The 12801-nt window shown below is 39.7% G+C and overlaps 1 protein-coding gene across 1 annotated transcript; it reads right to left on the bottom strand.

The window, feature by feature from the left end:
- Nucleotides 1–2285: 2285 nt before the first annotated feature.
- On the bottom strand, nt 2286–6044 carry LOC137535720 (small proline-rich protein 2F-like). Its single transcript, XM_068257593.1, has 3 exons — nt 5941–6044; nt 4442–4630; nt 2286–2535 (listed from the first exon to the last, which is right to left on the bottom strand). Exons 1-3 carry the CDS (start codon nt 5975–5977, stop codon nt 2456–2458), a joined length of 306 nt encoding a protein of 101 aa, XP_068113694.1. The 5' UTR covers nt 5978–6044; the 3' UTR covers nt 2286–2455.
- Nucleotides 6045–12801: the final 6757 nt, after the last annotated feature.

Genomic DNA, 12801 nt, shown 5'->3' with positions numbered 1-12801 from the left:
TGTACTGCCCAAGGCCCACTATCACCAGCCACCCAATGACAACAACAGGTTTCGAATAGAATTAGCGGGCATGAGAAAGAAAGGAGTTTAGGGATACAGTATACTGATAGAGCAGGGTTAGGCTTTTACAAAAAAAAGGAGTTACAGTTAAGTAAAAGAAACATAAAGCGGTTAGAAAAGATTAAAGGCTATGCTCTTGGGCAATTTAGGAAGAGGCTAGGAACTAGTATTGTTTAATGGGAACTAAATATGGCAGCCTCCATATACCTCTCACTACAGTTATCCTTTAATTACTGAGACTATTACTCCAGTGTATGATCTGGCATTGTGTGCCTTATTGCTTATTGTCTGTTGTGTGTTGACCGTCACCCCTATTAACAATGTTTGTAGCCTAATTTAATGTACAGTTCTGCCTAATGTGTTTGCGTTATATAAATCTTATAATTATTATTATGAATAATAATAATAATAGAGTGTTGCCATAAACAACAATGTAAGTTTGCTTGGTTTGAGTGCTGGGGTTTAGTGACTTAATTGGCTACCATATTTGGCTAACCTTAGTTGAGGACCAAAGCTGAGTGATAGCACCCAAATGAAGGTATGGAGTATCAGATAGGGTTAAGAGTTATAGTTAGGCAATATTTGAGGAGGGTTACTGCCTGGGGATACGGTGGGGAGTGCTTAAAATTAACCCTTGGAGTAGGGGAGGATAGACTTAGGCAATGGAAAAGACTGTACAATATATTAAGGGATTCAGTGTCAGAAATGTATGAGAAAAGATCCACAGGTAGGCACAGGCTTACTGTATGTGCCCTCTTATCATCCTCCCATTCCTTTCTCTTCCCTGCTTCATTCCCTTTCCTTATGGAGAGTGAATGGGACTGGGAAGAGGAGAAAAGGGGATGCTAGGAGGGAACATAGCTGTGAGTCTGCCTTTTACTGTCTGAAAATGTGACTTTAGTGGTAAGTCAGATTTTTTTCAAGGAGTGAGTATGGAGACCAGGGGAATCGAGGGGAGAAACAGACAATGCACAGAGGTGGGTATGCTCCTCTATAATAGCCCTGAGCCAATAATCGACAATATCAAAGCTCCATTTCCAAACTTCTCTAATGTGCCTTATGTACTCCTCCTAGCACCCTAGCTGTATATTCCCCCATCACCTTCATGCCATAAATGGAAACACTGCCTGCTCTATCATATTATTTTTGTTATATAACTCACTGTCCACTCAACACATCCTATTGTCTCCACTGTGTAGCCACCCCATGCCTTACCTGTCCCTCTACTGCTGCACCTCACTTGTTTACTAGACACCACTGTGTCCTGCCTCACATTCCACTAGCCTGTCCTACCTCCTTCACTATGTGCTTTTCCCCATCACATTCACCTGTCATACCCTCTCCCATTGGCTGATCATCTTCCCTCATCTGTGTTATGACTCTAAAGTGTGCTGCCCCCAACCCTATTTACCATGTGCATGTACCTATTGATCTACTGCGCTTCCCGATAATCTCCCCCCCATCTGTGCTGTCATATAAATGATGTGCTCTCATTTCATGCTATTTATCTCTTTAGCCCTTCCATAATGCCTACTACTATCTATTAAATGTTTTCAGACACCCAATTCCTCAGTGTTACCCACCCAAATTGTTTTACTGATGCTGCTAAGCTCAGTTCAGTTTCTAAAGTTAATTCCTGAGGACTGTTAAAAGGTGCAAGGACTATTAAAAGGATTATTAAAGGTGCAAGTCTCAGGGCCTGTCGTCTCGACTTCACTGCTATCTCACTGATTTACATAAAGCATTCAGATGAAATTGACTTATATTTCTTTGATAGCATGCTTGATCCTGGTCAGTAAATCACTAAGTAATGAAGCCAGAATAAGAAAAACAGCGGTAAAACCTGTGTGTGTGAACAGTGATGATGGCCAGTCAAGCAGTAACTCTATCACAGAGTCTGATATTAATTCCTCCGGCTGTGCTGATTCAGTCATGGAATCACATTTTAATAAACAAAATGTTTAGGTGCAAATTTTTGTTTCATACAAATAGAAAACTGCTGGGCACTCTGCTCATTAAAGCTGCTGAATATAATTTTATGTTTATACATTAAAAAGTATGTCTAGAGTTACACCTAAAAGAATTCTGATTTTTAAATAAAAAACATCAGGTTGTGATATTCCTGCATGCTGTTCTGGCAGTTATGTTTCCCAAGAATCCTTGCAGACACTTAATAGACAGCATATATGTTATACAAGCAGAAAGAATGCATAGACAGACAAAAATGAATCAAGACAATACATTTATTAAGTGCATTGACACTTTAAAAGATGCAGGCTGATGTATTCATCAGTTATGCAGATAAGTTAACAGAAAAAGAGCAGCTTGGTAAACCTTACATTCATTGTATTTATAGTAGTGAGGTTATTTGGAAGCATATTGCATTGCATCTCCTTCACTTCTTCACTCCAACACCTTTTCCACCATAGACACCGCCTCCCTGCTGTTGGCATGGATCAACCTGAGCACATTGATCTAAAGAAGAAACAATCACATCATTAGGATTATTTAACAGAGATGAACTGATGTTATAATCGAAACAAAAATGTGCATGATAGTCAGTCGGTTTCTCACATCCGTTATTTAACTTTGCTAGAGAGTGTCTTTTAAAACATTTTAGAGTGACACTGTAGTGGGAGAGATATGGTGGCTACCATATTTGTTTCCTTTTAAAACAATGCTAGTTGTCTGGCAGTCCTGCTGATCTTTTGGCTTTAGTAGTGTATAAATCACACACCTTTATCAGAACACCCGACCTGCATGTTCTGAATTATTGGGTTTAGGTATTGAAGGCAGAGGATCAGCAGGACGTCCAGGCAATCAACAGTTTTAAACACTGGAAATACATATAGCAGATTCCATTTCCCTCTGCTCTATCTACAGGGTAATTTGAAAATATACCTGAACTGCCCACTGACGACATGTTATATACACGTGTGCATATATTACCAGTCCTACTTAGACCTTGTCTGTTTTCCCATTTGTTTATTTATTTATTTTTTCATTGTTAGACTGGAAGTTAAATATGCAGTTCTCTTGAAAAGTAGTTACACTTTTATTTTACTACACAAACACACCTGATAACAACATAGGCCTCAATTCACTAAGCTTATCTCCTGTCTTTAATAATGTTTCTAGAGTTATCACCATGGTGATGAGGCATGTAGTATTCAGGAAACATTTTACCTCAGGCAAACCTAAAGTTAACTCTTCTGTCTTTAAGTTAACTCTTCAATCCTTAAAATAACTCCAGAATTCTAAAGTTAAAGACAGGCTGTTAATTAACTGTGTGTGAAAATAACTACAGAGGAGGTAACTTAAGAAATGAAGCGATAAGATAATTCTCTCACTGTGTGGTGGCAAGTTTTCTCTTGCCTCATTATCTCCAGCATGATCTTAGTGAATTAAGCCCCAGTGCTGAAAAGGTCAAAGGGTTATGATTTCTCTCTGTGGGAGCTGAGTGAAGCAGCTTTTAGATCCCTCTGAATACATGGCTGTTGTTTACATTTCACAATTCAAATTGCAGTCCATTGAAGGTAGGAATATTGGACTCCACAAGAGTTTAATTTACCTTAAATACTATACAAACAATTAAATACCCAGAAGAATATTTTAAGTTCAGGTTTGCTTTATGAAAAACTATGTGCCTCTCCCCTACTGGGATCATGAGGCAGACTTCCACAGTGAAATTTTTTTTTTGTTGGACAGGTCAGGTTTATAATTATATTATTATTAAGTTAAAGATGTTGGTAATTTTGAAGGTCCATCTTCTGCAAAGTAATTAAAAAACACTTCTATCTTGCAGATCAAACACTTCTGATAACAGCCAGGATAGTGCTGAAAGGTCAAAGGGTCAAATGTTTCTTGTCCCATGTTGTGGTTATTTCCTGCTGATATAGAGCGGGGGGGGGGGGGGATTTCGGTGATATGCTACTAGGCCATATAATTACTGTTGCACCTTCCATGACCACAACTTTGTGCATGTCCTATCAGACAGATACATGTCAACTTGAAAGCAGTTCTTTCTTCTCTCCAAGTATGTTCTACTGTAAAACAATTAGCAGTGTTCTACCCAAAACTACTGTTAAAGTCTTCTTGATTGTTTATGTAGCGGAAACATTATTTTCCCAAAATATATTGCTTTTATTACTGGCTATCAATGAAAACTGTCTTTAGAATACACATTTCCTTTGAGTTTTCTCTGCACTTTATCTATAGTTCCTAGAGATGACTGATGAGATGCAAATATGCTGGGTTTGCATACATATAGTAAGCCGCTTAGAAATGAGCCAGGCAAATTCTGGGGCCACTTCATTTGATTGTCTCAGTTCCAAGCTGCATGCTGTTTTCAACTTATTGATCATTTGCAACAGTTATATACCTTGGCATGGCTGTGGCACATCCTTGCATTGGGCTGGTGCTGGAGGGGCTTGCTGGCATTGAACTGGAGCCGGAGGGGCTTGCTGGCATTGGACTGGAGCCGGGCATTGGACTGGAGCTGGGCATTGGACTGGAGCCGGGCATTGGACTGGAGCGGGGTCCTGGCACACAGGAGCTGGGGGAGCACATGCTAAAAAACAAAACAACAGTACATGTGATACCTGTTATGACTGATGAGCAGAGATAGATAGATAGATAGATAGATAGATAGATAGATAGATAGATAGATAGATAGATAGATAGTGAAATGCTTGTTATGTGTTTATATATGGGGAAATAAATAAGTTTAATTTTGATTGCTTCACAATTTTTGAAAAGAACACAGAACCATGTGGTAAAAATGTAAATGTTTAAACCCCTGTTCAAAATATTTTTTTTTTTATGGGAAAATAAACATTCTGTTGTCTGGAATGAATGCCTATGGTTTTAGTTTTTTCTATAGCTAGCTACAAAATCATGATGTGCATTTGTTGCACCTACAGCTGTTTTGTAAGTGAATGTCATGCAATATTATTTGCATTCCTTTGGACACCTAGTCTCCTTACCTGGGTTATCTGCAATAACACATTCATTCTACATAAAGGAGGGTTCCTATACATCCAGAGAGAGGTTTTAAGCAGCCAGTCGTGACTTTAGATAAAATGAGGCCGTGGGAAAAAATGGACATTGGGCCCCTTACATTTGAGTTCTACACTGACACTAATACTGTTTGGACCTCCACAACTCCTGATTTGGTGGCCCTTGTGGTCCTGGGAAATTGCCTAGTTTACTCCATAGAAGCACCAGTTCTGGGCAATGACTCCCATCACTAGCCAGCTTTCCTACTGAAGGTTGCAGTGTTCTATGATTTCTATGACCTAAGAAATACCTGAATGACCACAGATTTGTCAGTGTAATACAGTTTGTTAAAATACTTGAACTATTTTATTTTGAGGTTATAACTTATTTGATCCGATCTGTTTATTGTCCCCTTGAAAAATATTTAGTTTAATCTAAGTGGTATTCATCTCCATGCAAGCAACCAAAGAAACAGACTTCATTACAAAGTACTATATATGAAGACTGAAGTCATCATATGATCATCTCATAACCATGGTCTTGTGGTTCTTTTGCCATTTGCTCCAAAACAAAATATCCCTTTTAGCTCTCTGACAGTTTCATCTTCATCTTTGGAAAGGGTAATGTCAGCACCACTTGGGTAGTACAGGAATTGTGTTAGAGTTTATTTTAATTTCTGAGTCCAGGCAACCGCAAAAAAAAAGAAAAAAACCTCTAAAAACTCACCAAAAAATAAATAAACAATCCCATAAAACAATATTACAGTAGAGCAAGAATTCCAGAAAGCAAATAATTCCAGCCTAGTAATGTTATCTTCTGTAACAAATTGCATGCAGTTTATAGTATTACACTGTACACACAGAAATCAGATAAGAGACTTACGGTCTTGGCATGAGGTCTTTCCACCCTTGGTTGCCATGATTGTCTCTGATGTAGATAAGGAGCGAGTGAACTTGCAGTGAGTAAGTAATGTATTAACTTGGTACAAGGATGAAGCTTTTATAGAAAAGGGATTCAGGTTGTCTCATAGTTGTACGATAAATCATGCTCTCATATTAGCCAATAATATGTCTAAATTGATGGTCTAAGTGTAATTTAATTTCTTCATCTGCATGCCTCTAAGGCAAGGCGTAGTTTGAATAAGTATGTAATGTAAATTATCTCTTATGAGCACATTATTGTACTAAACCTGGAATTATCTGTTTGGGTTTGTATAGAAAGGAATTTGAAACTCATTTTCAAAAGTATTCATTGTGTCCAGTGTATTCAGTATCTCTCTTAATTATGTGTACTATGTGCATCTAGAGAAGCAACATATTTAATTAAATGCAGTTATATTTGTCCCATTTTTTAAGTCCATCATTTAAAAAAATATATAAAAATCCAGGGATGAGCAGAAACTACGCCAGTGCGAATTTATGCATCATATTTCGCATCTACGCATCGTAGTTCATAGGTGAAGTTTCAAAACTAGGCTTACGAATTTACGCATAGCGAAGTACCGCTATGCGTAGCTTACGCCCACTATGCGTAGTTAACATGTGTAATTTTCCGCGTGCTGTTGTATGCTTACAAATTTACAATACAATACAATAACATTTCTATAGCGCTTTTCTCCCATAGGACTCAAAGCGCTTAGGCTCTCTCAGATTCAGTAATTGGTAGTAGGATGAAGTATTCATACAACAAAAGTTATAATTCTGCAAATGCCAAACTGAACAGGTGGGTTTTCAGTCTGGATTTAAACATGGCCAGGGATGGAGCTGTCCTGATCTGTTGAGGTAGGGAGTTCCAAAAAGTAGGGGCAGCATGACAGAAGGCTCTGGGACCAAAAGTTTCTGGGTATGACTAGATTATTAGAACCTGTGGATCTGAGAATGCGAGGATTGCTACGCAGCTGCAACATATCTTTCATGTATCCAGGGCCCAGATTATTCAGGGATTTAAACGTCAGTAGGCCGATCTTGAATAGGACCCTCCATTCTATAGGTAGCCAGTGAAGGGAGTGCAGGACTGGCATTATGTGGCAGTGACGGGATTGGTTGGTTAGCAGTCTGGCAGCAGTATTCTGTATCAGCTGTAGGCGGTACAAGACCTTTTTTGGAAGGCCAGTGTAGAGAGCATTACAGTAGTCCAGTCGGGATGTGATGAAGGCATGAACTAAGGTTGGCAGATCTTCTGGGGGGATGAGGTGCTTGATTTTTGCAATGTTCTTCAGGTGAAAATAGGATGATTTCACCCAGGGCCGTGCCGAGGCAGAGGCCAGCGAGGCTGGAGCCTCAGGGCGCAGGTCATTAGCACTCTGGAGGGGCGGAAGTTTGCAGTCTGTGACTCTCTGTGTGGTACGTCTGGCTCTGCTGGCCGCCCCCCGCTGTATTTGTGCTGCCTGCTGTGCCGCCCAGCGCCCGCCACTATTAGAAACATGCTGGCTGTATCTTTCTAAAGCGGGAGCGGAGTGTATACATACTCCGCTCTCCGCTACCTTGTTGTCATGGTCACCGTCCCGGTGACTCCAAAGTGCGCCGCCGCCCGCCCCTCTCTCTCACACACAGAGCGGCCAACCAGCGTGCGCCTCTGTGTGACGTCGACTCGGCAGCCTGTGAGTCCCGCCCCCTCTAACGTTGTGCTGTCTCCTCGCCTGTGATCAGCAGCTAGGGAGGAGTCAGGCAGGAGACAGTGTGGCTGTGTTGTTGGGGGAACTGCCCTGTGTGGCCCGCGGCTGGCTGTCTGTCCGTCCCTGTGTGGCCCAACTCCAAGTAAAGAGTAAGTGTGACAGTGACAGGCACTAGGCAGCATTATTATGGTCTGACTTCACTTGTCTTGGATTGGATAATATTATAAAAGCCCCCAATGCCTCCGAGTCCCATCCATCATACATTTATATTTTAGATATTAATAATGTGACAAGCACAGGCTGACTCTGAGCTCCTGGCTGTCTGTACTGCATTATTGATAATATATTACATATATTATAATGTGACAGCACTGGCTGTGGCTGCAAATCTATATCAGCTGCTGCTGCTGCTAATACAGTATCCATTTATGGTGCATTAATTTATATGATGGATAATATTAGTGTGTCTATGCACTGTCATTGACAGTGCATAGACACACTAATATTATCCATCATATAATGCACCATAAATGGATACTGTATTATCAGCAGCTGATATAGATGTGCAGCCACAGCCAGTGCTTGTCACATAATATATGTAATATATTATCAATAATGCAGGACATAGGTCTGTCATCAATCGTGTCATTCACTATTTTTGGATATCTTAATTGGGGGGGGGGGGGGGGGGGACTTGGGCAGCTCAACCTCTGTTGCTGGAGGATCTTGTCCCGGCCCTGATTTCACCACAGCAGAGATTTTAAATTCCCATCAATTAGAACTCCCAGGCTACGCACATGATCAGAGCTGCGTAGATCCGTGCCTCCTATTCCCAGTGATGAAGACTGCAAGTTAAGTTGTTTTGTTATCATGCTCTGCCCTCCAATCAGAAGGACTTCAGTTTTGTCTGCATTTAGTTTCAGCCAGTTGTCATTCATCCATTGCTGTAGTTCACGCATTGGAAAAGGGAATGTACGCATAGAAGAGTTCACGGTATAAGCAGTTACAGAGGAATTATTGCGTAAAATTTTCTGAATGCGGGCATAAGCATCCGCATACACTACGCTTCACACTACGCGTAATTGCGTATTTTAACGCGTAGTCTACGAAATGCATACACAGCGAATATTTGATTTTGACGGCGTAGTTTGGCAAAGCGTAATTGCGTAAAACTACGTGTATTTCCAGCTTAGCGAAGTTGGCTGACTACGACCATCCCTGTAAAAATCGTTTTTCATTTAGACAGCATCACACTAATGTGCAAATATGAAAAGATACATTACTTTTCATCACAACATATGCATCAAAACAGCAGAAAACTGCTAAAGTATTATAAAATTATTTTTATGGAATTTTCATTCAAAAGTAATGATTATTTTTGGAAAAATAAATGTGAAAAGAATATCAGCATTTTCGCTTATCACAAGGACTTTGGTAACTGTGATAATCATATAAGTGGACACAATAGTGAAAAACTGCACCTGTGGTTGGAACCTGCACAAGGACTCAAAAACTTACAGCATCAAGACTTGTTTATTCGCATGTAAAAATGTATACACATCTCGACCTGGGTTTCCGTGGTTTCCTTTGTCAAAATTATTCCATGGTTGCCTTCATCATAATTATTGAATATGCTTCTCGTGGCCACATTACAGCCATATTTCAGGCATAGACCATTCTCACACATGTGCAGTATGGCTATGCTTGTACATGGACAGGAGCTTAACCATTAAGAGAAAAAGGGTCCCATGCAGCAGTAGAGAGGTGGAGGAGGATCTGAGAAGCACCCTGATGAAGGCCGACTGGCTGAAATGTGTAGGTGGGTGGAGCCTGGATGAGCACAGCAAGCTTTAGTCTCAACTACCCATATTGATCAACGCTAAGCAAAAAGCAGAGCTCCCAAACCTCTACTCTGACCTGCTGCTATCATGGCTACAATTTTGCAGTAGGAGAACAGAGGCGCCAGCAGAATAAAAGTGGATAAAACCCTTAAAATTTGCTTGGAGGAAGTGGTGGACTTGCCCTCCATAGAGCAGACACGAAAGACTGTCTGAAAAGTAGCAATCACATTTATTAAACAGTAGTCCTAAAGTGCTATTTTTCAGACAGTCTTTTGTGTCTGCTTTATGGAGGTAAGTCCACCACTTCCTCCAAGCACATTTTAAAGGTTTTATCCACTTTTATTCTGCGGGCGCCTCTGTTCTCCTACTGCAAAATCGTGTCCACCCTTGGTGGAGGGGTGATCTACCCCTTTTTCTCATCTACAGAGAGCGACTTCTTAGCCCTGAGTGAGGACAGGTCTACTCTCCTCACCTGCTTATACAGTGGTTGCCTGTGTGGTAACCCACATCTGTGAGTATATTCTCAACACTGATTTGCCTTACTTTGTTTATATTTTAACATACTAAATTGGGCTCTCGGTTTCTCTACACTTGGCTATGATGGCTATTGGCTACAATGGCTGTTTGTTCAAAGCTTCTATAGATGGACCAACCCTAAAGCAATACTAACATGCAAGTGCAGCTGAACAAAAAATAAAATCTTCTATGAACTCACCATACTCCTAACGGAATACCTTGGGGTGTCTTCTTTCTAAAATGGGGTCACTTGTGGGGTTCCTACACTGCCCTGGCATTTTAGGGGCCCCAAACCGTGAGGAGTCTAGAAACCAAATGCCAAAAGTGCCAAAAAAGTGCCACACATGTGGTATCGCCGTACTCAGGAGAAGTAGTATAATGTGTTTTGGGGTGTATTTTTACACATACCAATGCTGAGTGGGATAAATATCTCTGTAAATGGACAATTGTGTGTAAAAAAAAATCAAAAAATTGTCATTTACAGAGATATTTCTCCCACCCAGCATGGGTATGTGTAAAAATACACCCCAAAACACATTATACTACTTCTCCTGAGTACGGCAATATCACATGTGTGGCACTTTTTTGCATCCTAACTGCGCTAAGGGGCCCAAAGTACAATGAGCACCTTTAGGCTTTACAGGGGTGCTTACAATTTAGCACCCCCAAAATGCCAGGACAGTAAACACACCCCACAAATCACCCCATTTTGGAAAGTAGACCCTTCAAGGTATTCAGAGAGGAGCATAGTGAATCCGTGGCAGATTTCATTTTTTTTTGTCGCAAGTTAGAAGAAATGGAAACTTTTTTTGTTTTGGTCACAAAGTGTCATTTTCCGCTAACTTGTGACAAAAAAAAATAAAATCTTCTATGAACTCACCATGCCTCTCAGTGAATACTTTGGGATGTTTTCTTTCCAAAATGGGGTCATTTGGGGGGTATTTAGCACATCATGAAACATGACAGGTGGTCAGAAAAGATAGATACTTCAAAATGGGAAAATTCACTTTTGGCACCATAGTTTGTAAACGCTATAACTTTTACCCAATCCAATAAATATACACTGAATGTTTTTTTTTTTTTATCAAAGACATGTAGCAGAATAACCTTCATGCTCAAATGTATAGGAAATTTTACTTTATTTGAAAAATGTCAGCACAGAAAGTTAAAAAAGTCATTTTTTTGACAAAATTCATGTCTTTTTTGATGAATATAATAAAAACTAAAACTCGCAGCAGCAATCAAATAGCACCAAAAGAAAGCTGTATTATTGAAAAGAAAAGGAGGTAAAATTCATTTAGGTGGTAGGTTGTATGACCGAGCAATAAACCGTGAAAGCTGCAGCGGTCTGAATGGAAAAAAGGCTCTGGTCTTTAAGGGGTAGAAAGACTGTGGTCCTCAAGTGGTTAATAGCTGCATGGAGAGGCGCATGATTTAGAGATCGTCCTCCAGTCAGTCTGGTCACTTGCAATTTTGATTGATTTTATTTTTATATGTGGAAGGAATTCCTGCTGTTGTGTAATTTTTTTCTAAATAAAGCTTGTTGTGTAACTTTTTCCTATCCTAAGAGGCCTTGACTACTTTTTTTCTCCTAATTACTACTATTTTTTGAGTGAATGTTTGAATAAGCCAAGGCCCACCCTTACAATCTAGGGGGAAGGAAATGGCATATTTGAGGGGTATATTGTTAACCCTAAATTAGTACTCTTGAGAATTATTGTTTGGTATACGATGAGAATTGGGGAAGCCTCTGGATGGTGGAGAGGCTTCCCACTACTCGGGATAGTATTTTTCTTACAGGTTTTCTTTATTAGCCATTGATTAAATATTGTTGAGATATGCAATAAAGAAAATTAAGCAACAAACAACAAACATTTTTCCTCTTAGCAATCACACCAAAACCCTACTACTATTTAACTATATATAATTACTAATCCACTTACAGTGGTGTTGAATTTTTCACATCTAAAGGACCTTAAAGTGGATCCGAGATAAACTTTTACTCATTTCATAATTGTGTTCCTTTCATATAGTTTATAGGGCATTCCTCAAGCCAAATACTTTTTTTGTTTTGTTTTAATACTCGAATTCCCTATAGACTAAACAAGCCTCGCCCACAGCTTTTTCACAGTGCCTTGGCACTGTAGCAAGGGCTTATGGGAGCTCAGTCTGGGCAGGAGGATGAGGAGGTTACTAGCCAGAGATTTCAGAGGCAGAGGGAAGGAGGGAGGAGGAGAGGGGACTGAATTTACTCACAGGCAAACTGATAGCATCTCCAGCCCTCAGCCTGTGGCAATGTGAAAAACAGAACATGGCTGCCCTCGTATCACAGAAATCAATAATCATAAACTAATGAAGCTGTTTGCAGCTATATATTTATAAGTTATCTAAACTTTAGATATGACATATAGACAAGTTACTTGTTATGGTTAGTTTTTCTTCTCGGAACCGCTTTAACACATATCACTTACCAGTATTTTGTTATAGAGAAAGAGGAAGAAGTTTTACAAGAATATTTATTTTTTTAAATTACTTAAGCCTAAATTGCAGAGAAACAAGTTGAAACTATCATCACAAGTGACTATGGCCATTTTTGTGTTGCCATATTTTTTACAAAAATGTCCAACTTTCACACAAGTATAAGGGCATAAGCAAACTCCTTTTCACTAAATGCGTTGTCGATGGGCATAAGAAAACACGTTTTTGTGTGGTTGAGTAAAAACATAAAAATTAATAGGCAGGTATAGATAAAAACATTTTCAGTAAATGTAT

The sequence above is a fragment of the Hyperolius riggenbachi genome, chromosome 10 (assembly GCF_040937935.1).
Source record: "Hyperolius riggenbachi isolate aHypRig1 chromosome 10, aHypRig1.pri, whole genome shotgun sequence".
Taxonomy (NCBI): domain Eukaryota; kingdom Metazoa; phylum Chordata; class Amphibia; order Anura; family Hyperoliidae; genus Hyperolius; species Hyperolius riggenbachi.
The sequence above is the reverse complement of the archived record's forward strand: the minus strand, read 5'-3'. Positions and strand labels throughout refer to the sequence as shown.

Bases quoted from the DNA above. Each gene is read 5' to 3' on its own strand.
- LOC137535720 (XM_068257593.1), bottom strand. From the start codon at position 5,977: ATGGCAACCAAGGGTGGAAAGACCTCATGCCAAGACC. The intron at 4,631-5,940 runs GTAAGTCTCTTA...TTTGTTTTTTAG, and splicing joins AAAGACCTCATGCCAAGACC to CATGTGCTCCCCCAGCTCCT. The intron at 2,536-4,441 runs GTATATAACTGT...TTTCTTCTTTAG, and splicing joins TGTGCCACAGCCATGCCAAG to ATCAATGTGCTCAGGTTGAT.